General features: G+C 41.6%; 1 protein-coding gene and 1 pseudogene across 2 annotated transcripts; one reads left to right on the top strand and one right to left on the bottom strand.

Moving 5' to 3' along the window:
- Nucleotides 1-26,758, bottom strand: GRHPR (glyoxylate and hydroxypyruvate reductase). Of its 2 annotated transcripts, XM_069085257.1 has the most exons (9): nt 26,604-26,758; nt 22,649-22,779; nt 19,981-20,053; nt 19,501-19,617; nt 16,177-16,265; nt 14,453-14,557; nt 8,617-8,752; nt 1,887-2,017; nt 1-425 (listed from the first exon to the last, which is right to left on the bottom strand). In XM_069085257.1, the coding sequence occupies exons 1-9, from the start codon at nt 26,687-26,689 to the stop codon at nt 304-306; spliced, it is 990 nt and encodes a 329-aa protein (XP_068941358.1). In that variant the 5' UTR covers nt 26,690-26,758; the 3' UTR covers nt 1-303. The 2 variants fall into 2 exon arrangements, with proteins under 2 accessions (XP_068941358.1, XP_068941359.1); XM_069085258.1 differs by lacking the exon at nt 14,453-14,557.
- On the top strand, nt 9,383-11,220 carry LOC138158918 (T-complex protein 1 subunit delta pseudogene; annotated as a pseudogene).
- Nucleotides 26,759-26,844: the final 86 nt, after the last annotated feature.

Below are 26,844 nucleotides of genomic sequence, written 5' to 3'. Positions count from 1 at the left end.
TTAAGTAACTCAATCAATGATCATTTAATTGAAATTAAGACTAACATTCATTAACAAACGTTGCATACCCATTGACACCTTGTTTTCTAAATTACAGGATGATCACAAAGTAAATGTTATTCTTAGGCACTTTTCATGTAGTTTTGAGGCAAGTATATATATGGGGGAGGGGAGTTCCCTACTGTTCCCTTTATTTCTTTATGACAGCAGAAACATTCAGGTGAAAGTAACATATTTCTGTTTAGCAGAAATGAAAATATAATTTTATTCTTCCTCAATTGTGAGATTCTAATTGTTTAACCTTCATAGTTTGAATTCATTTGGCATTGGCTCCCCCTTTAGGCCAGCCAACAAGTTCTTAACTGCAAGCACTGACATAATGTTTCGGGTTCCATAGGTAGCACTTCCAATATGTGGCAGAATCACTGTAAAGGAAAGAGAAGGTGATCAGAAAATGGTGGGAAGAGAGTGTAACAGCTTGATATTTACCTAGAATTCGACTGAAGAGATTTTCTGACTAGTATAATGAGAATCATGACAACTGTATATTATCTATTACTAATATTTTTGGACTCACATTTCACCCACTGAGGAACAGAGTAAATGATCTTGGAGCTATTCTATTTTCTAGGCTTCATTTCTCAACACAAGTTGATGACTTCTTACCAAAGGGATGTCAAAAAGTCCAGTGTGATTAGAGCACTTAGGGAAAATTCTACTCTTGGAATACACCGTTTTTCATTTTAAGGACTAATTCAAAAGCAGTGCCGAATATAATGATACTCATGGCAAAAAGCATATATGGGAATATGGTACTTAGTAATAAATGGCTACTATTTAAGGCAGTTATCCTAAATGATATATGTTATATTTACATAGCACTTTAAATTTTCATAATGCTTTTATGTATACTCATTGGAACATTTAAATCTAGTCACTTCACAATGTAGGCACTGATCTACTGAGCATCAGTCAACTGGGGCAAGATCTTTTTTGCTTTATGGGATGGAGTTTAGCTGACAACTCGGGGGCACCTCTAGTCATCCTGATCTATATCTGGCCACTGGACCCAGATGGCTCCAGAGGAGAAAGTGAGGCTGGTAACTTTGCACAGCCCTCCCTCAACTAAATCCAATTCACTTGCAAGTCATGACATCATCTTGTGGTCCTTTTTGAGAACAAAGGACAAATAACAACAGCTGACAACTTCAGGAGCTTAAATATAGCATAATCTATTGATTATAATTAACAAAAAATAAAACATTACCTCTATGAAAATATCTCATCATTGGGCATGTAGTTAATTATGAGGCTGGTGAAGTTTTAAAGAAAATGCTTTAAGGCATCTTGGAGATCCTATTCCAGAAAGTTTTCTTATGAATGTTGCTTTAGCTTCCACTAAATTAAAGAAAATGTTGGAGAGAGTTGTCTCTCCAGACTCTTGAGGGAACCTAGGTATGTTGCTTGTTGCTTCAAGAGACAAAGGTTTATTCCTTTCCCACAGTAAGGTAAGTAACCCACTTAGTGATTCTACAATGGCATTTAGGTTTCCAGAAACTAAAATTATGCCTACTTTTAGGTACTGTTCTTAGGAATAGGTTTTTGTTTAAAGAAACAGCTTCTGTCAGAGCCAAGAATAGAGTCTAGAAATTTGAACTTCTGATAGTCTTAAATTAATAGTAAAGAGTAACCTTATGTTTAAAAAAGTTACTGATGTCTTTTTAAAAAAAAATACTAGTTGCTTTCCCATATTCTGTTAAGCAAACTAGCCAGCAAAATGACTTTATTTGATATGAAATACATCATTCTGCCCCTATAGGTTCTTCCCCACCTCTCTACTTTGAGGAGTAAAGTGTAAGCTTACATTTAAAAAACCAAAGCCTTACCACAATTCTTCAGTGAAAGGAGAGGATGGTTTGTGGGCAGTGGTTCAGGGGTTGTGACATCTAGCCCTGCTGCTGCAATCTGGTCATTAGCCAAAGCCTGGTAAAGGTCCTCTTGGTTCACCACATCTCCCCTGGGAACCATAGGAATTAGAATGGTACTTTGGTATATCATCCAATAAAGAACACAACAACCTCTGAGGTTTTGTTAAAAACAACAACAAAAAAACAAAACCCACCTCCCCCCACCTAAAAAAAACCCCAATTCCCCACACAAGAGGAGTCCATGTTAAATGGAACACTGAATTGTCTAGCTTTATGAAAAAATTTTTACATCAGTAATAGCTATTTACATAAGACTTTTCAGTTTCCCTTCTGTTCTCAATTAAAATTTTATAAGTGGACCAAGTCCACTGGTTCCCTTAAGCCATATCAAAGCCATCAAGAGTGACGATATCCTCGTAAAACTAGCTTTCACTACTTCATCTTTATTAATAAGCATTAATATACTGAAAACAATATATAATTTCCCCAAATTAATCCTGCCTAGTCTCTTGCTCTATACAACTCTGGGTCTAAATCCCTACTAAGATATATGTATTAAGGGAACACCTCAATGAACTGTCCCTACAATTACAGAGCATAGTTTGGACAATAGGGTATGTTGTCAAAGGATGAACATTTAGCAGTTTTTCTATATATCAAAGTGACCATTGTCAGGGCTGTCTAAGAGAAGATGGAACCAGGGCCATGGCCAAACCTTGATAAGATTCACAGATAATTCCCGATTATTCATGGATGAATGGACCAGCATACCATTTTCACTACCACTGAAAAAATTTATCTGATAATGTCCATTATCGATTTTACTCAGAAAGTTACTTCAAAGTATTATAAACTTCAGGGCACAAGGCATCATATTTTCTAAATAAAATACCATCAGCTAAATTACCTGTCTAAAAACATAAGGTAAAAAAATCTCGCCAGTAGGCATGCATTTATGAGGCTATTGAATTTTAAAAGAAAATGCTTTGAGGGCTCTCCCCTTGGAGATTGTATTTCAGAAAGTTTTCATATAATGCAAAAACTTGTTTCTAGCTTGATGAATGTTGCTTTGGCTCCACTAATTAAAGAAAATCAACTGTGATAAATGTCTTCATCCACTGACTACTTTATCCTACTACTAGCTATATTTATACTATATATATATACTATATATATAGCTATACTACTGGCTAGCATTTATATACCACCTACTACGTGCCAAGCACTGAGCTAGGTGCTTTTCAAGTATGTCATTCAATCCTTGCAACAATCCTATGAGCTAAAACACAGCTGAGGCGATGAAGGCAAACAGAGATTACATGACTTGCCCAGGTTCACACAGCTAGGAAGTGTTTCAACTTGGGTCTTCCTGACTCCAGGCCCAGTGCTCTATCTTAGCTGCCTGTGTGCCAGAAACCGTGTTAAGCAGTGGGGATACAAACATGGGCAAGGCAGTGCTGATTTGATCACTGTTATCCGGTGTAGCAGCAAGCACCCCAAGCGCGTCCTCAGGGTTTGCTGCCCATACAGGTTCTTGGATCTGCTTTGTTAAAGGAAAGCAACTCAAAATGGGTTAACAAGCTTACTTTAATCAGTCAGACATATATCGTTTACCTTGTTCAGGAGAAAAAGGTCAGCACCCCGAACTTCAAAGCATACAGGCAGAATTAAACAGATCAAGTAGACAGATTTCCAAACTGTCCAACCATTACATCCATACCCAGTCAACATCTGGGTTTCCACATCTGGGTTTTTCAAAGCCGGGGGACTCTCAACAACGGCTTCCCATAATTCAGATCAAATCACAGAACACTTCTCAAAGTGAGTCCCAAAACAAAGCTACACATCAGGGCTTATATAGCCTTCTCCTGGCTCAGAGAATGTAACAACCTTATTGACTCACTGGCCAATCAAGAAGTATTTACTGAAAAACAAGCCTCCCACCCAAGGCTTCAGGTGCACTTTAGCCTAGGGGCAGGGAAGATCTTCCAAATTTGCATTTCCATTACATCCGGGCAAGAATTAAGAAAGGAAGAATGGGGGAATGAGGGTTAGAGTGGTCCGGTCTCCAATTATGAATGGACCCATAAGCATTTTCTCCAGGAATGACTGTTCCCAGAGTAAGAGGTGGAGGGGAGTAAGGGAGGGGGAGATTGTATAATTAGGGCATGTGTATGTATGTAAGGAAGATGGCTAGTGTGCATCACCAAGGTGGGTATGGAGATGCCGAGATATGATGAGTTCTCCATCACCAATCAGGAATGCAGGGATTCCAGGATAGCAGCTGGAGTGAGGAGGCTAGAGTGCAGCAGCTTGGAAAGAATGTGGTTAGAATACATTATGGTATATATTGAAGAAGACAGAAGAGTACAGCTTTGGATCACTGAAAGCAACACAGGATTTCACCAGAATAATCCAGGCTGGTCAGTCTATTGCAGAATTCTCTGCAGGTCTGGGCCTAATTCCCTATTTAAGACATGTACCAATGCAGCATCCCAGTGGACTGTCCCTGCAACTACATAGCATAGTCTGGACAATAGGCATTCTTTATCCATTGTTTTTTTCCACGTGGATTGCACATAGTAAACATGTAATAAATGCTTTTTCATTCATTTATAGGCTTGGTCGTATTCTTGGACTTGGTGCAATCAATTCAGTCAATGGCTTCTGAAAACAGAAGCATTTGGAGGGCTCTACTATATATCAGGAAGTTATGTCAAAACTCTTGACCTATGGTGCGCTGGGAAGCACTTTTGGTAAGCATGTTTCCCTATTTCATAGGAATAGGGACTGGAGTTATGATTTTACTGGTAAGGGAATTCCCAGGTGAGGAAACTCCGTCTGCCAATATGGGTCAGCACTTTCTTTGCAATCTCTACTCTTAGAGGGTTGCCTAGAGCAGGTGTCAAATATATAGATAGCCTGCAGTCTGTAACACTCCTGGGTGAGCCAAGACCATTTAAATATGTAATTGGGAAGTTAAAAAAATATATACCGTTACATTTTTAAAAACTAAGTTAAAATATGGCCTACATGGATCCTTACGTATAGGTTAGTAGCCCCTGTTTGTATCTACCACTAGCCTAGAGTATTGAGAGTGACTTACCCAAGGTCACATAGCCACTATGTGTCAGAAACTGGACTTGAACCCAGGCCTTCTTAGCTTTGAGATTAGCTCTTGTTTAATGTCAATGATTAGAAGATTGAACAAATTGCCCGTGGAGTATTATCTATCAAGGAATATTGTAGTATGTTCTTAAAGAAAGTGGCAGAGCTGGCATTAGAACTTGGGTTTCCATATTTACTTTAAATATTCCTTGTATTTATTCTAATATATTTTTATGTGGTCTATACCACAGAATATAAGCTCCCTGAGGGCAGGTATAACTTCATCTTTTGTCTTTCTATCTCCATTTTCTTGTATACCTGTCAATTAGTAGGTACCTGATGACTGACTGGGATATATATTAAATTTTTTTTTATTTGCTTTTTGGAGGGGGGAAGGTAGGACAGTTGGGGTTAAGTGACTTGCCCAAGGTCACATGGCTAGTTTTTGTGTTAAGTGTCTGAGGCTGGATTTGAACTCAGCTCCTCCTGACTCCAGTGCCTGTGCTCTATTCACTGAGCCACCTAGCTGCCCCACGGAGATATCTTATTGAAATAGAACTTTTAAGGCTACATTTTAATCTTTTATCATATACGTAGGGCAGTGGCTCAGTGGATAGAGAAATGGGCTACAGTCAGGAAGACTCATCTTCCTGAATTCAAATCTGCCCTCAGTCACCTACTAATTATGTTACCCGGGGCAAGTCACTTAATCCTATTTGCTTCAGTTTCCTCATCTGTAAAAATGAGCTGGAGAAGGAAATGGCAAACGACTCCAGTATCTTTGCCAAGAAACACCAAAAAGTCAGACATGATTGAACAAAATAAAATACTTAAATGAACAGCAAACAATAAATATGAGGGTTTTATAGTTTCTTCTAGTCAACTGTGTGAAAAATTAAGATGTTTGCTTTAAAATATTGATTACAAAAGACTGCCTGTTTCATTCTTGTAGTTTTTCCAACACATCCTGATGTGTAACTCAGCTTCATAAAGATTTTATAGAGAAAAAAAGAAGGCATTTTAGGTCAGTTTTTCATTTCTTCCACGGGTCTTTCTTCAGTTGTAATCATTTATGACTTTCTTCTACTTGTTTACTAAGTTCCCCTGTTCTGGCTATATTAAAAATTGATCTCTTGATGCTCTCAAAATTATGTTTCTCCAGCACATATTTTCTCTGTAGTACAGAGTAAATATAGTATAGTAGTTCTTCCTGCCTTTTTTGCTGCCTTTTTTTGGGAGGGGGGGGCAGGGAGATGGGAGACTGGCAAGACCCTATCTTACCCAGGCTGGATGTGCAGTGGTCATTCATGTACCTCCAACCCTCCCTGCCAGCACAAAAGCTCCACTCTTCCCAACTGGGGCCAATCCAACCCTTCTGAGGTACCCTGGTGGCCCTCCACCTGAAGCAGCTCACCATGATGGTGCCATACTTAGCATGTATACCCCATTGCTCTCAGCCCTACTGCAATTTCTCAGAACTCCTGAACTCAAGGACTCCACCAGCCTCAGCATCCCCAATAGAGGGGAGCTTTTGGTACTAATGCTACTCCTTCCTTTAGCATATTGTGTACTGAAATATCAGAAACTAAGTGTTGTGTTTCCATTGTTACTAAAGAAGAAAAGTGTCATAAAAGCTATCATCTTCTAAACGGGTGGTGTTCTTGGCTAACACATCTCTGCTTGGCAAGGAGATCATTTTCTTGATGACTAAAGCAATTTCTGGGTTCTTTCGGCCCCTTTGGTGTGTCAATTCCTCTATATTGGTTAAACTTCCATAATGGTTCAAGTATACACTTAGTCTGGCATTCAACTGCCTCCATTAAATAGAATCCAACTCTTCCCACCAATACTTCTAAAATATTTGCTCATTTTCCTCACTGTCCTTCCTGTATTCCATATCTCTTACCTTGTAGAAGCTCTTTATTCCTCTCCCTATTTAAATTCAATACATCTCTTAAGGCTTTGATCAGGTGTTTTAAACTTTTTTTTTGGTGACATGGATCTGTTTTGGCAATCTGGTGAAGCCTATGGACCTCTTTTCAGTGAAATGTTTCTTAACAAATAAAATAAATAATTATCAAAGTATTGTTTTAAAAACGGTCAAAGGTCCCAGGATCACAACCCTCAGCCTTGATGCAGAGCCCTGATGTCCAATGAAGCCTTTCCCTTTCTCTCCTCTTTCTCTATGCCACTACCATACTTAACCTGTACTTCATAATTTATAACTGTTATATGCAGTCCTATATTGGTCTCTTGTTCACATGTGTCAGTTTTAGCTCTGAATAAGCCATATGGACCTGGAAGGCAGGGACCATATCTTCTATGTCCAGCAGATCAAAGTGAAAAATTCACTTGATCAAATTCATAGAGATGCAGAACCCCAAAGACTGCCCTCCTTTACTGGCTGTATCAGAAAGTTAAAAAAAACAAACTGGTAACCAAAGATATTCCTATAGGGTTACTTCATCCAGAAAAGATGCAAACAAAACCACCCACAGGAACTTTTTAATCTGAATGGGATTTTCCAAGAAAGCAGATTACTTTAAAACTTAAAAAAATTAATTCTTTATTAGTGTTAAGTAAAAGTTTCAAGGGCAGCTAGGTGGTGCAGTAGATAGAGCACAGGACCTGAAGTCAGGAAGATATGAGTTCAAATCTTACCTCAGATACTAGTTGTATGATCCCGGGCAAGTCATTAACCTTGTTTGCCTCAGTTTCTCATCTGTAAAATGACCTGGAGAAGGAAATGGCAAACCCCTCTAGTATCTTTGCCAAGAAAACCCTAAATGGGGTCAAAGAGTTGGATGTGACTGGAATGACTGAATAACAAAAAAAAGTTAAGTTTCAGAATAAGGAACTCTGCAATTAAGAGATTTAGAGCATCTCTTGTGCACCTAAATTGGTAAATCCTTTGACCTCTCTAGGATTTCTGGAAGCATGAGACAAAGGAGAGACCTTCTACAACACAGGAACACTCCCCCTGGTGGAGAAAGCATGTTAGTCTTTCACTAAGCAATGCCAGAAATCGTCACCATCACTCCTAGAAATAAGAATAGCTAATGTTTGTTTAACACTGTATGGTTTGCAAAAGCATTTTACATATATTGTTTCTACCGATTCCCAGAGAAACCCTGTAAATTAGAAACTGTCATCTCTCTTTTACAGAAGATAAATCTCAGGCTGAGAAGTTAGTTAGGTGACTTGCCCAAGGTCACATAGCTACTAAATGTTTGAGGAGGGATTCAAACCCTTTCAATTTTCTGTGCTACAAAATAGCTGGCAAAGCTTTCTGCAGAAGCATGTCTTGTTCAACTTCTGCTGACTGTGCAAGCATTTAAAAGCCTCCAACAATTAAGGCTTCTTCCTTCCAGGGAATATGATTTTTCCAGTTGAGATTTAGGTTTTTTTTCAGAATCAAACAGAGATCATGGTCTTCATTTTATTTCAGATTTTCTCTTTGGTTTTGTTCAAAGAAAGACATACATGTTCAAACAGAGGTTTCAGTAGCACAGAAAATGTGAAAACAAAATCAGGAAAGCATAGTAGTGTCTTTAAAAAAAAAATCACCAGAAAGCCTTACCTGCTTATGTTGACAAACACAGCTGTTTTCTTCATTTTCTGGAAGAAGTTCTTGTTGCACATCAACTTGGTTTCAGGGGTTAAAGCACAAGCCACCACAACAAAATCCGACTGGGCTGCCAACTGATCAAGAGGAACTTAAGGGAAGCAAAGGGGGAGGGGGGATCAGTAGCAGAGGAACAGAACAGTAAAAGAGTAAAATCACTCCCAAAGAATGGGGACCAAGGCTTTGATGCACTTATCTCTCCTATTAAAAGTCTTTTTGGAAGGGCCTAGTTTTCCCTTTTTAGAAATTATTACACCAGCCTTGCAAATTAAAATTAGTACAGTTTCCAGGACCTGGGGCAGGGGAGGGAGAATCCACTACAAGAATCAGACTAGCAGCAGTAAGGTGGTAGAGTGGAGATACAGCCCTTGCCCTGGTGTCAGGAGTTCCCGAGCTCACATCTGGCCACTGATACTTAGTAGTTGTTTGATCCTGGCCAAATCACCTAACGCTGAGTGCTTCAAAAAAACAAAATCAGATTAAAGGCAGACCAATAGGCAAGTCAGAATTTTGACATGACTTAGTGGCTTTGGGAGGAGAGGAGGAACTATAGCCAGCTCTGCAGTGGGAAGCCAACCTAGCAGTGTGCATGTAGGCTGGGCAGAGTAAGTCTCAAATCTATAAAAACTGCATTAGATTGACAGATAATTATCAAAAGAACATTTTCCTTAGAAGACTGACAAGTGTATCCAGGGTTCTTGAGTTACCACAGAACCGCGCCGAGCCGAACCTGACTATGACGGAGAACATGGGTCCCAGGAACAATGGGCCTGCCAGAGGTTCTGCAATCAGGGGAGAGGCGCTTACCAGGACAGGGCCAAATCAGCCCAGATCCACTTCAGCAACATCTCTGCCGCCAAAGCTGTTACAGATGCTATTAGAACTAGCCTTGGACCGAAAGGAATGGACAAAATGATTCAAGATGGAAAAGGTGATGTGACCATTACCAATGACGGTGCTACAATTTTGAAACAAATGCAGGTCTTGCATCCAGCAGCCAGGATGTTGGTGGAGCTCTCCAAAACACAAGATATTGAAGCTGGTGATGGTACCATATCTGTTGTTATCATTGCTGGATCTCTTCTGGATTCCTGTACTAAACTTCTTCAAAAGGGGATTCACCCAACCATCATTTCAGAATCATTCCAAAAAGCTTTGGATAGAGGTATTGAAGTCTTAACCAAAATGGCACAGCCAGTGGAACTGAGTGACAGAGAAACATTGCTAAATAGTGCGACCACTTCACTAAACTCAAAGGTTGTATCTCAGTACTCAAGCCTGCTTTCTCCAATGAGTGTAGATGCTGTGATGAAGGTGATTGACCCAACAACGGCTACTAGTATAGATCTTCGAGACATTAAAATAGTTAAGAAGCTTGGAGGAACAATTGATGACTGTGAACTGGTGGAAGGATTGGTCCTGACTCAGAAGGTGGCAAATACTGGCATAACCAGAATTGAGCAAGCCAAGATTGGTCTTATTCAGTTTTGTTTATCTGCTCCTAAAACAGATATGGATAATCAAATTGTAGTTTCTGACTATGCTCAAATGGACAGAGTATTGAGAGAAGAGAGAGCTTATATTCTCAATTTAGTGAAGCAAATTAAGAAATCTGGATGTAATGTACTCCTTATACAGAAATCTATTCTAAGGGATGCTCTTAGTGATCTTGCATTACATTTCCTAAACAAAATGAAGATTATGGTGGTTAAGGATATTGAAAGAGAAGACATTGAATTTATTTGTAAGGCGATTGGACCCAAACCAGTTGCCCATAGTGACCAGTTCACTCCTGAAATGCTTGGCTCTGCTGAACTAGCAGAGGAGGTCAACTTAAATGGTTCTGGCAAACTGCTCAAAATTACAGATTGTGCAAGCCCTGGAAAGACAGTTACTATTGTTGTTCGTGGATCCAACAAATTGGTGATCAAAGAAGCTGAGCGTTCATTTCATAATGCTTTATGTGTTATTCGCTGTTTAGTGAAAAAGAGAGCACTGATTGCTGGAGGTGGGGCTCCAGAGATAGAGCTGGCCTTGCGTTTAACTGAATATTCATGCACTTTGAGGGGGATGGAGTCATACTGTGTCCGTGCTTTTGCAGATGCTATGGAAGTCATTCCATCTACTCTAGCTGAAAATGCAGGCCTTAATCCTATTTCTACAGTAACAGAATTAAGAAATCAGCATGCTCAGGGAGAGACCACTGTGGGGATTAATGTCCGAAAGGGTGGAATTTCCAACATTTTGGAGGAGCTAGTTGTTCAACCTTTGTTGGTGTCGGTCAGTGCACTGACCCTAGCTACCGAAACAGTCCGAAGCATTCTCAAGATTGATGATGTGGTGAATACTCGGTAATCTTGCTGACATACTGCATCTGTCTGGCGCATACATATATTGTGCAGCTGTGGTGGAAGAGTAATTGCCCTGTGGAATACTTAGTAGTTTGGAAGACTTTGTTTTCTGAGTTCTTACACCTGGGCTTCCAGTTGTCATCCATCTGAAAACTGTCGATACATTCTAATAAAAATAGTAAATATTTGGTTTCAAGAAAAAAAAAAAGACTGACAAGTGTGAAAAATGTTTATGATTCTGTGAGAAATTGTACTTCATCATACACTTGTGTCTGTAACAGTGTTACAAGAAGTTAGCCAAAATTTTTTTGTTGCATACAACTTATAAAAACTTGTAGTTGTGAAGAGGCAACTGAAATTAATTTTTGCCAAAACATAGATGGAAGATATTTAGACACAGAGACTGAAAAGCAAAGGATGTGTTGGGGAAACAAAGAGATATGAGACATTATGAAACAAGATGAATTTCAAGATGCTTTTGTGTTTAGAGGCTGAGACTGCCAAAACATGTGAAATAACTAAAAGACATGCTTCTTAAACATGTGACAGTAAAAAAAAAGCACTAGAGTATTTGAAGCCAAAAGGTCTTGGTTCAAATTATGCTACTTGTTACCTTTGTGTGACCTTAGGCAAATCACTCATGCTCTCTGGGTCTCAGTTTCCATCTTTGTAAAAATGAATGACAGGGAGTTGAGCTAAATATCTAAGGTTCCGTCTTGCTCTAAAGTCTACCGATTTAATCACAATTTCACTTAACATTGAAGAGCCCAGGTTTCATGGGCATAGAATGACCGAGAATTGAAATACTATCAGGAAAATTCAGTCCAAGATAATTCTTTTTGAATGAAATTATCCAAACATCTCAGATTTTGGCACTGGTCTGAAGTCAGGAAGCCACGAATACAAAGCCAGTCTCAGACACTAATTATCTGTATGATCCTGGGCAAGTCACTTAACTTCTGTCCCAGTATTCTTATCTGCAAAATGGGGATAATAAGAGCACCTACCTCCTAGGGTAAAATAAGATAATAATTTAAAAGTGCCGGGCATAGTACCTGGCACATAGTAAGTGCTATTTATAAATCTTAGCTATAATAATAACATCATAGTAAACATATTTATAAATTATAAGAATTATAATTCATTATAATCAGCAGGATAGCATATTATTTTACTATATCGTTACAATACATTATTATGACAATGCTAGATTTCTGGCTTCCTTCGAAGCCATCTCCTACTCAGGTCTTTGCCACCTCAGTTACTGAGCTGGCATCCTGTCCCACTTGAAATTCATTGGTATAATTTTGCACATACTTTGTATTTACTTACTGGCAACATGTATCCCCTTAGTAGAATGTAAGCTCCTTGAGGGCAGGGGCTGTTTAATTTTCTTATCTTTGTAACCCCAGCACCTAACACAGTGCTTTACACCTGGCAGTTTGTTGAACTGAATTTATCAGCATTTCCAACCCCAGAAGACAGCTAAGGATGGAATTCTTTACAGACTATTTCTTAGAACTATGATACGCCTGGCAGCATCTTTTTCCATCTGTCTCAAGGGCTGACAGAGGCTGAAATATTCCCGATAGCCAAGGGATGGGGAAAAAAATGAGAAGACACCAAACCTCAAAACCAATCTAGCCTAAAATCTCTTCCTAAGGACAAAAACAAGCTAAAAAAAGAAAAGGCAAGCCCAAGCTGTCTTGACAACTAGAATTTTTAAAATATCGGGAAGAGGGAAGAAGGGCACCCTGAGTTTTCTGAGATGGGGGCAGAGAAGCAGAGTTCTACCTTCTCAAATTTTACTTCAAAAATAGTCAATTCCCAAGTAAAGAGTAATACCCTTGAGGTCAACACACAGCAAAGGGCTGGCTTTCCTTTGTTCCTTATCAATCAATATCATCTAGGCTTTAGAGTGAGAAACAAGGTTAGAGACCACACCACAGTTGCCCCAGTTGGTGGTTCAGTAACGTCTGACTCTTTGAGGTTTTCTTGGCAGAGATAATGCCCCTTCCTTCTCCAGTTCATTTTACAGATGAGGAATCTGAGGCAAAAGGGTTAAATGACTTGCCCAGGGTCACATAGCTAGCATATGTCCTGTGGCTGGATTTGAACTGAGGTCGTCCTGATTCTAGGGCTATCCACAATGCCACCCAGTTGCCCATTCTCTACAGAAATGAAGAAAGGAGAGACTATGTGAGCTAACCATGGTCCCACGGATAGCAAAAGGCAGAGTGGGAAGTCTAGCCTAGGTCTTCCAATTCCAAATCTAGGGTTATTTCCATTTTATCACACTGTTTTCATCTGGTTTGACACAGCCCTGTATTTGGAGTTAGTGCACAGTGCCCAGCACATAGTAGGTGCTTAATAAATGTTTCTTGACCACCTTTGCTGTTAATGAACCCTGAGACCTTAGCCAAGCCACCTCACCTGTTTAGATTTTTGCATTTGTACTTTGTAATTGTTTTAAAATCATTAATATTAGCTCACTGAATCTTAAAGGAGAAGGTATCTTAGAAATTGGCTCCCCAACTCCCCTCATTTCACAGATAAAGCAAACAGGATGAAGATGGCTAACCCAAGCTTGCACCTGTGCAGCAAGGGCATTAGACTAGATGTTTCTGTCACTTCTAGCTCAGAAATTCCAGGGCGATGAGAAAACGGGGTCAAGGACAAAGAAACCAGCATATGTAGGCTCATGGTGCTTTTAACACTGCTACAGTTACAGTCAGTCCCAGGTCACAATCATGATTTATAAAGGGCTTTCCTCACAACAGCCCTGCAGGGCAAGTGGCACAGGCAGTATCTCCATTTTACAGATCAAGAAACAAAGGCTCAGGCTGTGGCCCATGTCACACAGCTAGAGCCCGGCCTCAAACCCAAGCCTTTTTGCATTATGGTAAACAAGGTTTTTCCAAGTCCAGACTGCTGATCTCATTGGTACAGGGAATTCTTTGGCACGGAAATATTCTCTTTCAATGAAGATTGGCAACTGTTTTTCTGTTGTAGAGAATTACTTGAGAGTTTCAGTGATTTGTCCAGGGATACTCAGCCTGGATATGTCAGAATCAGGACATGAACCCAAGTCTTTCCAGCTCCAAGGCCAACTTTCTATACACAATAGCCACATTTCTCTCTATTTTTGTTTTGTTTTTGTGAGGAAATTGGTGTTAAGTGACTTGCCCAGGGTTACATGGCTAGTAAGTATCAAGCGTCTGAAGTTGGATTTGAACTCAGCTCCTCCTGATTCCAGGGCTGGTGCTCTATCCATTGCGCCACCTAGCTGCCCTATCATGTTTTTTTTTTTTAAAAAGGCCCCTGGAACAAGTGGAGAGAAGCTGACTTGAGTAATTCCCATTTGCAGGACTTATCTTGAATTAAATCAAAAACAACATGAGCATATGGCCTACTGCCTTTTAAAGGAACGCCAAACTTACCAAACTCTGCTTGGAACTCAGCCGCCTCCTTGGGTTTGGGCTGACGTCCAGTATATAAAAATTTCTGGACACCAAATGGTTTTAGGCGATGGGCAATAGCTTGGCCTGAAAATGAGAACATCGCACCCATATCATTGTGTCCCATTCACCCCACCCACCTTGGGGGTGGTACAGAGGGGGTGAAGCTAGCAGTGATTTCCTATAACTGTGATTGAATAGAACCATTTGGAGCCAGTGCATTTGTTCTCTTGACCTTGGGAGAACAGGGAGCATCAGGTAGGCTCATCATTATTTAGCTCTTCATTAATTAGAGAAAGGATGTGGGCTGATGGTCAAGCACAAGAAATGCTCTCTCCTGGTTAGTGTTGTTTTTTCCCACCAAAGCAAGCTCTAAATCCTTTGGAGAATAAAATCAGTTGTACTGGAGAGAGGGAAAAGTGTTTGGAAAGGAGTATGTCCAAACAGGCAACAGGAGTACAGTTATCCCTTCCACATCGAGACTTTCCCCAAAGCAGTTTCTTGATACCGCAGGTCAGCATAAGAAATTAAATAGGAATTTGGGGGAGTTTTGCAGAAGTCACAGACAACACATGAAAGCAGATGACACGGAAAAAGTTTAGAAACTCAGAAATGCACAAACTATATGTATAGTATTGAATAATATTAACATATTTTATCTTTTCATACAATAACAATTCAGACTTCTTCTCTCGTACGCAGGGAGTACCAAAAAATTTTACCTGGATTTTCCAGATCATGGGAGCACTGTTCCCCTAACCCCTCTCCCTCCTGATCTGAAAAATCTAATACAGCTGCTTCCCTTTACAGATGAGCAAAGTAAGGCTTGGGAGGGAGGTGTGTACATGCTCCTGTGTCTGCAGGATTGGGGGAAGGGGAGAAGGTGATTCCCCAGAAGTCACATAGGTAGTAAACCTGGGATTCAAATTCAGGTCATAAAAATCCAATGCTGTTTATTTTCCCCATTTTACAGATGAGAAAAAGCTGATCACACAGTTTGTAAATATGGGAACCACAGTTCAGACCCAAGATTTAGGATTCCAAGGCTTGTGTTTGTTAGTTTTCAACATATCAAAGGGGAAATATGGGCCTTTGGTGGTGAATTTAAGTTCTAGGCCTGTATAGAATTCTCTGCTTTTCTTCACTAGCACTAAATACTTTTTCCTTTGGATGCTTTGCATTGTAATTTTTTTTGAGCCTTTAAGGGTTTTTTGTTTGTTTTTTAAAATCAGAAACAAGATAATGCAAAAGATTACCTTTTGGTTGCTTGGGTGAAATGCTCTGCTACTGTTCTAAGTTCTATATTTTCACCATCAGATAAAAGTCTACTTTACTGATTTCTACCTATTTACTCATTCTCTTGGAGGTAGCTAGGTGGGTCAGTGGATAGAGCACTGTGCCTGAAGTCAGGAAGACTCTCATCTTCCTAAGGTTAAATCTGGCCTCAGGCATTTACTAGCTGTGTGACCCTGGGCAAGTCACTTAACCCCCTTTGCGTCAGTTTCCTCATCAGTAAAATGAGCTGAGAAGGAATCTGTTTCCAGTATCTTTGCCAAGAAAACCCCAAATGGCATCATGAGGAGTTGGATATGACTAAAACAAATGAACAATAACAAAAGGATCATTCTGCACTGTTTCAGACAGTAGCTTATTGTGTATGTCCTCAATTCCAACCAATGGTAGAAAATGCAGAAAAGAGATGTTACCTATCCTTCCCAGCCCGATAATTCCAACTGTGCTGTTCAAGAGCTGGTGGCCACACAACCAGAGTGGCTTCCATGAAGTCCAACCACCACTGGAATAAAAAGAAAAAACTGAAGCACTGTGGCAGGAGTTCAATATTATAACTCAAGTATGTTGTTCAATCTTTTTTTTTTTCAGTCATGTCTGACTTTTCATGACCCCATTTTGGGTTTTCTTGGCAAAGATACTGGAGTGGTTTGCCATTTCCTTCTCCAGCTCATTTTACAGATGAGGAACTAAAGCAGATGGGTGAAGTAACTTGCCCAGGGTCACACAGTTAGTAAGTGTCTGAGGCCGGATTTGAACTCAGGAAGATGAGTTTTCCTGATTCTAGGCTCTGAAAAGAAAATGTAATAAGCAGTGATGGGGACATGGACAACCTCTCAAAGAGACTGCATTCAGGTTATCAGTAACTGTTCTATGAGTGGTCATGAAACCTTTTGGTCTCAGGCCCTAACTTTCATTCTGAAAAATTATGGAGGGCAAGGGGCAGCTAGGTGGTGCAGTGAATAGAGCACTGGCCCTGGAGTCAGGAGGACCTGGGCTATGATCTGGCCTCAGACACTTAACACAAAAAATAGCCATGTAACCTTGGGCAAGTCACTTAACCCCAATTGCCCTCTAAAAAGCAAAAAAAAAAAAATTATGGAGGGCCCCAAAAGGGTTTTGTTTATGTTAGTTATATCTACTGATATTTACCATTTTAGACATTAAAACTTATAAAATTTTAAAATATTCAGCAATAAAAACCTATTACAGATGGCTGGGTAGCTCAGTGGATAGAGTGATAGGCCTGGAGTCAGGAAGACTCATCTTCCTGAGTTCAAATCTGGCCTCAGACACTTCCTAGCTGTGTGATCCTAGGCAAGTCACTTCACCCTGTTTGCCTCAGTTTCCTCATCTGTAAAATGAGATGGAGAAGGAAATGGCAAACCATCCCAGTATCTTTGCCAAGAAAACCCCAAATGGGGTCATGAAGAGTCAGACACAACTGAAACAACAAAAAAGCCCATTACATGTAATATAAATAATATTTTATTTAAAATAACTATATTAAAAAACTATTTTTATTTTCAGTTTCAAATTCTTTCCCTCCACTTATTCCTCCCCCATTCATTGAGGAGGCAAGAAATAGGATGCCCACTTAATAAATATGAAGTCACACAGAATATGAAAAATAATTATATTTTCCAAAACAAACAAAATTTAGTGAGGAAAGTGGCATTATTTCATATATTTTTGCATCTCTCTCTTTTTTTTTTAATGTCTGGCTTAAAAGACAGCTGGATCCTGCTATCTGTTTCTATATTCCATCTACTGTGTTTTGGATGACATGAAGAAAATTTGGTCTCCCACAGATACTCAGTTAGAAAAGGCAGGAGTATTTTCATAGGAAAATAACACCTTAGTATCATTACACAAGTTTTGACCTTGTGGACCCTTTAACAGGGATGCAGGGACACCTAGAGTCCCATGGGCCATACTTTGAGAACCACTGATGTGCAGTTAGGCTAGTGCCTTTCAGATCAAGATACTGAATTTGTAGGAGACAAAAGTGGGAGAAGGGTATGGAGCTTTGTCTGAGACAACTGACCAAATCAATAAAAATTCCCCATTCCAGGCACACCTTCACTTATCAGACACTCACAGGGAATAAAGCAACCTAAAACAGAAACCTAAAGTGTTGTAGGGTTTCTGAAGCTTTGGTTCCAGGGTGGACCCTAACTTCAAAAACCTTACAAGTTAGCTGGGGAGCTGACACCCCAAAATATAAATGTAACAATCACTCCACTTTTGAAACATGCACACAGCAAGAGCCTAATAAATGTTCGTCAAGATGAACTGAAGGTAGAGGAAGTATCTCGCTTCTGGTAAATCACACTGACCTCTCCTAAGTGGCAGTGTGGGAAGGAATAAGAAAGAGCCATAAATGAAGGGTGAAAAATAATAGCTTTTGTTTAAATACTACTTTATGGCTTACAAAGCACTTCCTTCTTGTGAGGTAGGTATTACAAGTATTATGTCCCCATTTTGGGGGAGTAGGAAACTTAGGTTTGGAGCAGTGTGGTGACTTGCCTGAGGCCACAAAGGTAAGGAGTGTTAAACCTGGGACTCAAAACCATTTCCTATATTCAAGGTGCTTTTGACCTCACCAAACTTATACTCCGAAGCCAAGACAACCTAAATTAAACCAAGGACTTCAATATTTTGAGACAGAAATTCCCTAGTAACAAGGTAGAAGAGACCCATTTTGAAGCACTGGATATGTAGAAAGTGGATGCCCTTAATCATGCCTAAGGGTCAGGTAGATGGCACAGTGGATAGAGTGCAAGACATGGAGTCAGGAGGTTCCTCAGTTCTCATCTAGCCTAATATATTTCTAGCTGTGTGACCCTAGATAAGTCACTCTACCCTGTTTGCCTCAGTTTCCTCATCTGTAAAATGAGCTGAAGAAAGAATTGGCAAACCACCCCAGTATATTTGCTAAGAAAACCACAAATGGGGTCACAGAGTCGGCTGTGACTGAAAATGACTGAATAGAACAATCATGCTAAATCACTAGGTGCTGTCTATACTTTCAAGTTCCAAACACATTTTTTACTTAATACACTCAGCATCATGGTGAACTAGAAATTTCTATGATGTCTTTCCTGGGTTTGTGCTTTTTTTTCCCCCAATGAGGAGAGCTGTGCATCTGTATTCATGAAGTATAAATGGGGCTCTGCTCCTCTCACCTTTGGAGAAAGGTCCATGCAAGTCTCAGTGTGTCTGCTTCAGAAAAGAGAAGCTTAAAATCCACCTTCTAACTAATTCTATCACATGTTAATGACCAGCTAAAACAAGTCTCCTTAGGAAGTTTTATTCTCTGTGACCTGACACTGTCAAGGGTATAGAGTGCTATGTCTACGATTAATGAATATATTCTGGTTAATAAAAATTGACCATACATGTGTCAGTCAATTAAAAAAAATACACTACAACAAAATATGCCTCATGTTTAAAAAGACAGACACAGAAAGAGAAAGAAAAAGAAGGTAAAATGGTAGGTAGCTTGGGAATGGCATTACCTTAGCCCAGGAGTGGGGAACCTGCAGCTTTCAGGTCACATGTGGCCTTCTAAATACTAAAGTGTGGCCTTTCAGTCACACTTATGGCCATACTTAAGGATTTAGAAGGTCACATGTGGCCTTAAGACCACAGGTTCCCCACCCCTGCCTTAGCCCATGTAGAATGTAGAGTTAACCAGACAAATGACAGACCGCTCTGAATCTTCCCAACATACTCACTTCTTCACTTCCTCAATGCCCTCTGGCAGCCGGCGACTGGTGGTGAGGAGTAAGGCCACTGCGAGCTCCGCTGTGGCATCTGTCAGGACGTCTGGTGTGTAGCCCACACGGATCCCTCTAGGAATGCAAGAAACAGAGTTTCCATAACCACAGTGGAAAGATTCCTTTACTTTTCTTTTCAAGAACTCTTCTAAATCCTTTTTCTTTCCTAATCAATCCTTTTGCCTGAATTAAGAATCCTCTTCCAGGGGCAGCCAGGTAGCACAGCGAGTAAGAGCACCGGCTCCAGTGTCGGGATGACCTGGGGATTGAATCCGGGCTCAGACACTTAGCACCCACCCAGAAACACCTGGCCGTGTAACCTTGAGCAAGTTACTTAACCCCTATTGCTTAAAAAAAAAAAAAAGAATCCTCTTTACCCTCCAGTAACTCCTACAATCCCTAATGTTCCTTAAGAAAAGAACAAAAGGCTGCATTTACCGCTTTTTAATTTCATCTAAGGCAAGATGGTCAACTCCTACGGATAATGTGCTGATTACTTTGAGATTGGATCCTAAGGAGTAGAAAGAAACCAAAAATTAGTTGTCTTGCTTTACAGAATTTAGGATGTCTTAAGCATTAATCCTGACAGTTCCCACAGAAGATATATTCTAATGTGGCTTGCTTTCTCTTTAGGAAATGTGACCTTTGTTCTTAATGTTTTGGGTCCAATTCAGTTTTTTCTGCCAAAAGTCCTTTATTGGCTTTTATCTACACATAACCAATATTTATTAAAAGCCTACATTGTGCAGGGCACAGTACACACAAAGACCAGGCAGAGGACTATAGAATTTAGAGCTGGAAATGATCATTTAACCCAGGATTTCTTAACCTGAGGTCTATATACATCCATGCCCTAGCCTTCTCCCCTGCCCCCCCCCCCCCCCCTAGGGAGTCTGAATTTGGATGGGAAAAATATTACATCTTTATTTCAGTGTAAATGGTATAAGATTATATAATTCATAAAGTATTTTCCTTACAAAAACCATGAAAGTTAAGTGGTATAAATTATCTCCATTTAATAGATCAAGAGACAAAGTCTCAGACTGTAGGCCCTGTCACACAGCTACAATTGAATCCTAACTCAGACTTTATAGTAAGCAGGTTTAAAAAAAATATTTGTTTCAAAATAAGTGTATTTTATTTCATGCTTCTAAAAACCTTCTAAGAGGGGGTCCGTAGGCTTCTTGAGACTGCCAACAGGGTGCATGACACTAAAAAGGTTAAGAATTCCTGGTTTCACTTAGTCCCCTCATTTTATAGAAAAGCAAAGGAAGGTCTAGAGATGTTACAGGTGATTTGCTCTAGCTTACAAGGTAGCAGTTTACATTCCCTTTATTAATGAGTGCCCTTAAATAAAAAGGCTGCAGATGCCTACTAACCCAAGGTCAATATCAGACTATTTTCTGTCTTGCCTAACAAAAGCCCATCTTTGTGCTTTTGATCCTACACATGGAACGGACTCTCCCTCCTCCCCTTATCTCTACTGTTGATGTTACTCCCTCCTTCCCCCCCCTCTTTGTCCTTCCTTCTACCTCTCCTTCTGGGTCCATTTCAGGTGCCATCTCCTTGATGGCCCAGCCCACCAACTGAAAGCAATTTCTTTCTCCTCAAATTCATGGTATGGGAGCCCACTGCCAGGCCATCTTTATTAAAGATGTTCTTAGACCCTTCCATGTAGTAAAGAGTTATTTTTGAAGGAATTATTCTCTTCAGTGAGTTTTTGAAATTGCTTTTCCATCTGGGCAATTCAACTTTTTAAGGCATTCTTCTCCTCATTGGCTTTTTGGGTCTCTTGTGCCATTTGAGTTAGTCTATTTTTTAAGGTATTATTTTCTTCAGTATTTTTTGGGGTCTCCTTTATAAAGCAGGCTGTTAACTCACTTGTCATGATTTTCTTGCATCATTCTCATTTCTCTTCCCAATTTTTCCTCCACTTTTCTTACTTGATTTTCAAAGTCGAGCTCCTCCATGGCCTGTAAGCAGTTCATATTTTTCTTGGAAGCTTTTGATGCAGGAGTTTTGACTTTGTCTACTTCTTTTGGTTCCAAAGGTTTTGATACTTTTTGTCCCCAAAAAAGGATTCTATGGTCTGATTGTGCTTCCTCTGTTTGCCCATCTTGCCAGCCAATTACTTGACTTTTGAGCTCTTTGCCATAGTAGAACTCTGCTTCCAGAGTGGAGAGAACTGTGTCCCAAATCACTGGGGTTTTCACAGCTGCCAGAGCTATGAGGAGGGCACCCTCTCTACAGCCACCACAAGCTCTGGCACACTGGTGTTTTTCATCCCAGGACCACAACCCAAGACCGCAATCCAGATCCAAGCAGGTCAGAGCAAGAGCAATTACCCTCTGAATGGTCGCTTGGTCCCCCTACAGTCTGTAGGCCAAGAGCGCAAGGCAGCCACGTGGCAGCAGGAGCTGCCATACGTCCGCCACCTCTCGCCCCCTCTTGCACCGGGGGCGGGGGCTGGACCTCGGTCTTCCGTCACCTAGTTCCAACTCACCTGGTTCCAACACAGTTCTGCACTGACCTTTTACTTTCTCTTTAGCATTTATGGGTTGAGAAGTCTGGAAACCGCCACAGCTTCTGGTGATTCACTCTCCTGAAGTCTGCTCTGGTCAGTCTGTGCCACTGGTCGGGGCCGCCCCAGGTCTGGGACCGCATGACTTGTGGGACAAAGCTTGGCTCCCAGCTTGGTGCAACAGACCCCTTCCTGCTGGACTGCCAGGCTGCTTCAGCGGGATATTTGTTTCATTCTGTCACTGTGGGTTCTGTAGCTCTAAAATTTGTTTAGAGTCATATTATACAGGTATTGGAGGTGGTTGGAGCAGAGCTCAGACAAGTTCTTGCTTTTACTCCACCATCTTGGCTCCGCCCTCCCAAAGGGTTATTTTTGAACAGGTCTTGAGGGAAGGTACAATTATCTCTAGTACCCAGCCTGGCAGAAAGTAGGTATGTAGTAAGCTGGATTGAACATTATTTTAAAAAAAATAAACAAAGTCTTAAGAGCAGTCACTAATCCCAAAATATGACCAAGACTCAACCAGAGATGCCCAGGATCCTTAGGCTACAGTATGAAATCTTCATCTGGAACCCCAATACATACCTGCAGTGTCCAGGACTTTTTTGTCTATTTTGTCACTCAAAAGGCAAAGAATACCCTGGGCTCCGAACACTCCTTTTAGCAGGTCCTCTCTTGATATGGGCTCATCTGACTCCCACTGTTCTACATTGGAACTGAAAGAAGAAAGGCGAGTTAATGTGTATCTTATACAGGCTTCAGAAAACACCCCATCACAGCCCTGGCTGTCACTGACAACAACAGTTCACATTTATGATGTGCTTTGAGGTTTGCAAAGCATCTTGACTCTCATGCTCTGTGATGGAGGCACTATTATTATTCCCTTTTTTTTTTTTTAAAGCAATTGGGGTTAAGTAACTTGCTCAAGGTTACATGGCCAGTTATTTCTGGGTGTGCTGCTGAGTATCTGAGCCCGGATTTGATCCAGGTCATCCCCACACTGGAGCTGGTGCTCTTACTCGCTGAGCCACCAGGCCGCCCCTAAGCAATTGGGGTTAAGTAACTTGCTCAAGGTTACACAGCCAGGTGTTTCTGGGTGGGCGCTAAGTGTCTGAGCCCAGGATTCGATCTCCAGGGTCTTCTCAACACTGGAGCCGGTGCTCCTACTCGCTGTGCTACCTGGCCGCCCCTATTATTCCCATTTTACAGATGAGAAAACTGAACCTCAGAGCAGTTAAGTGACTTGGACTTAAGAAGGGCCTTTGCTGTTTTTCAGTTGTGTTTGACTCTATGTACCCATGTTCACGGAGTTTTCTTGGCAAAGATACAGGAGTGGTTTGCTATTTTCTTCTCTCGTATGTTCCCATTTGACAGATGAGGAACTGAGACAAGAACTGAGGTTAAGAAACTTGCCCAGGGTCACAGATCTAATAAGTATCTGAGGCTGAATTTGAACTCGGATCTTCCTAACTCCAGGATGACTCCAGTCATCTAAGAATAATTTCTAAAATTCTAAAAAATAAATTCTATGTCTAAGGTAGGATTTGAAGTAAGCTGTAGAGTGTTTTATAAAGGTAAATTAGTATATTTTTTAAAAATGTGTTCCTTTGACATCATTCTTTTTGTTTTGTTTTGCTTTTTGGAGGGGGGAAGGTAGGGCAAATGGGGTTAAGTGACTTGCCCAAAGTCACAAGGCTAGTTTTTTTGTGTTAAGTGTCTGAGGCTGGATTTGAACTCAGGTCACCCTCACTCCAGGGCCAATGCTTTATTCACTGCACCACCTAGCCGCCCCCTTGATATCATTCTTGAATCCCATGAAATGAGACTGGGTGATGTCAGTTGTAGAAAATGCAGTTCACCAACATTTGGTGCTTTGGAATGATAGAAATTCACCTTCATTATATGGATTTTCATGGTATTAAATTCAAAAGCCCAAATATTATCTCATTTGATGTACATAAAATTATACTAAAATGTATTCATTATAAATAGTTAAAATTCATTTAATTCAATGTTTTATTCATTTTTTGGTGTGTTTTTGTTTTGTTTTGTTTTTGCTTTTTGGAGGGCAATTGGAGTTAAGTGACTTGCCCAAAGTCACACAGCTAGTAAGTGTGTCAAGTGTCAGGTCCTCCTGACTCCAGGGCCAGTGCTCTATTCACTGTGCCACCTAGCCGCCCTGTTTTATTCATTTTTATCATCACTGCTCTCTGTCTTCATAACTTTCACTGGTAGCATTCTTTACTTTTCCTTTTTTTGGATAAAAGTAGCACTCAGGAATTGCTCTACAGCTTGTATTGGGGCCAATAAATTGATGTTTCTTCACAACCTCATGAGGTATTATCTTCACGTAAGAATTCTCATTACAACATTTTAACAAGGTATGATGTAAACTAGGCTTTAACTTTTCAGAAGGAAGATAATGAAAAACGAAGTTGGCTTGACTGACCACTTACTGTCTTGCTTCATAAGTAAAGTACAGTAAAGTATAAAGACCTTCATGAGTAAAGCATTAACAAATTTTATCTTGTGTCCTTGACTGCAGAGTAGGACATGAGGTGAGAGTAATCTTAATAGAATAAAATCAATTTTACTGTTTGCCCTTTTGTGAAGCTGCCCAAAGAGCAGCTGGGTAGTACAGTAGACAAGAGTGCCAGGCCTGAATTCAGGAGGACCCGAGTTCAAAACCAGCCTCAGACACTTACTAGCTAAGTGACCCTGGGCAGGTTACTTAACCCTGTTTGCCTCAGTTTCCTCAACTATAAAATGAACTGGAGAAAGAAACAGCAAACCACTACAGTATCTCTGTCAAGAAAACCCCAACTGCTGTCATGAAGAGTCAGGCTTGACTGAAAGAATTCCACAAAAACAAACGACATCAAGAAAGTGATGTTAGGTCACAGTCCAAGACTTACAATGCTTACCTGCTACCCTGGCTGCAAGAAAACCCACATAAAACAGATAAGCAAGGACGCGTATTACCAGAAAAGAAAGGCTGGGCCAGTCAGTTAATCACTTATGTACCCTGGGTTCCCAATCCAGGATGGGGGTAAGAGGGAGAGATGGAGATGATCATGGCACTATGGAAGGACTTATGATAAAGAGCTTCAAGGCTTGCAAAGCCCTTCCTATAGCTCATTTGATCCTCACAACCACCCTGGGAGGAACATCTGGCACCAAAACCAAACAGAAAGCCCAGCAAATATACTCTGTTTTGTAAAGAACCCAAATAAAACTATCCTGGCTGAAGAGAAACATATCCACATTTCTCCATTCACAGTCCTTTTCAAGAGGAAGAAAAATTTATGACTAACCTTTATTTTTAAAGATTTTCAAAATGCACCCAAAGAACAATAAGCCCAGATTGGGTAAACTGGAAGCTAAAGTCCTGAGTCCTAGAGCAACCCTGTCTTGTGGCCTTTGAAAGACATTAAAAAATCACAGGATCTTGGGACCATGGATCTAGAGTTGAGAGAGACCCCACTGGCCATGGAGTTCAACCCCTCCATTTTATAGGTGAAGAAACTGAGGCCCTAAGGCAAAGCCAAGAACTGTTTAGTCCTGTGACCATCAGCAGGTCATCTGACTAATTAGAAGCTCCTGTTTTTCTCATCTGTAAAAGGAAAAAGTTGCCCGTTGAGCTCTGCGGTCCCTGGACCTTCTTGTGGCCTTGGGACCTTTGGACTGGGATGGCGTGGGCAGTATTTCCTAATGGGTGCCATGCTTCGGTGGCCTGGCTAGGGGCCACTTACTGCAAACTTGTTAGCTATGCAAGCTTCGGGCATGGTGAAGGAAGCCTGCTGAAAACAGCAGGGGCCGCAAGGCAAGGCACAAACCCAGACAGGTTCTTGGCACAGGTGACTCAGAGCCTCAGCGGGCCCCGAGGGTAAAGAAGAATGGGCTCCGGATGCCAGACCTCCCTCGCCCTCCTCCACATCCTGCCCCAGGGGCTGGCTCAGTTTTCCCAAGTCTTCTTCCTCGTGTCCTCCCCCAAGCACTGGACAGTTCTCGTCTCACTGCCCAGGCGGTGGGGTGGCGTGGGCCACTGCACCTGCCCCTGGGGGATCCGGCCCCCGTCAAGAGAAACCTGACGGTTGGGTCCCGGGACTCTAATATGGGGTGGATCAGCTGAGCTCCCCGAGGAGGGAGGGCAGGGGGGCCGGGCGAAGGCCGCGGGGCTGGGGGAGAGGACCCGAGGGGGTGAGAAAGCTGGGGACACCCGTGGGCCCTGTGTGGGTAGACAAGCGCTCGCGGTGCATGAATCAAGCATGCCCGTGGAGCGGGGACTCCGGCAGGGAGAACGGCGCTCGGGAAAGCCGACGGGGGTCATAGACTACGCCCACGCGCAGGGGGTGCGTGGAGCCAAGGACACGCAGACAGCGGGCATGGCGGGGGGAGTGGGGGGGGCGCAGGCACACGAGAGAAGCTCGCGCGGGGGGCCCGAGTTGCGCATGTAAACTGTTGGCGCGCTAGCAACGACCAGGCCTCCGGGGAACCTCGCGCGTCGGCGGGGGGTCGGGGTTGGGGGCGCTCCTCTTACATTCCGGCCTGGGCCAGCAGGGCCTGCCCCTCGGGGGGGATCCTCCGGGTGACGAACACCTTCATGAGTCGCGCAGTTAGCCTCATCTCTGCGCGCCGCGGAGGAAGGCTTAAGAAGCAGCGGGTGGATGGCGGGGCGGGGAGGCAGCCCTAATCTGGGACGTGGCCACGCCCCGCCGCTCGCCACGCCTTCCACCTCCCCGCCCCCAGCCAGAACCCGCCCCTTAGCGGGGTGGCCCGGA

Source organism: Petaurus breviceps, unplaced genomic scaffold, assembly GCF_028583685.1.
Source record: "Petaurus breviceps papuanus isolate PSGF00001 unplaced genomic scaffold, PetGlider_PUasm1.0 175, whole genome shotgun sequence".
Lineage (NCBI taxonomy): Eukaryota > Metazoa > Chordata > Mammalia > Diprotodontia > Petauridae > Petaurus > Petaurus breviceps.
Note: the sequence above shows the minus strand (reverse complement) of the source record. Positions and strands in the feature narration are given on the sequence as shown.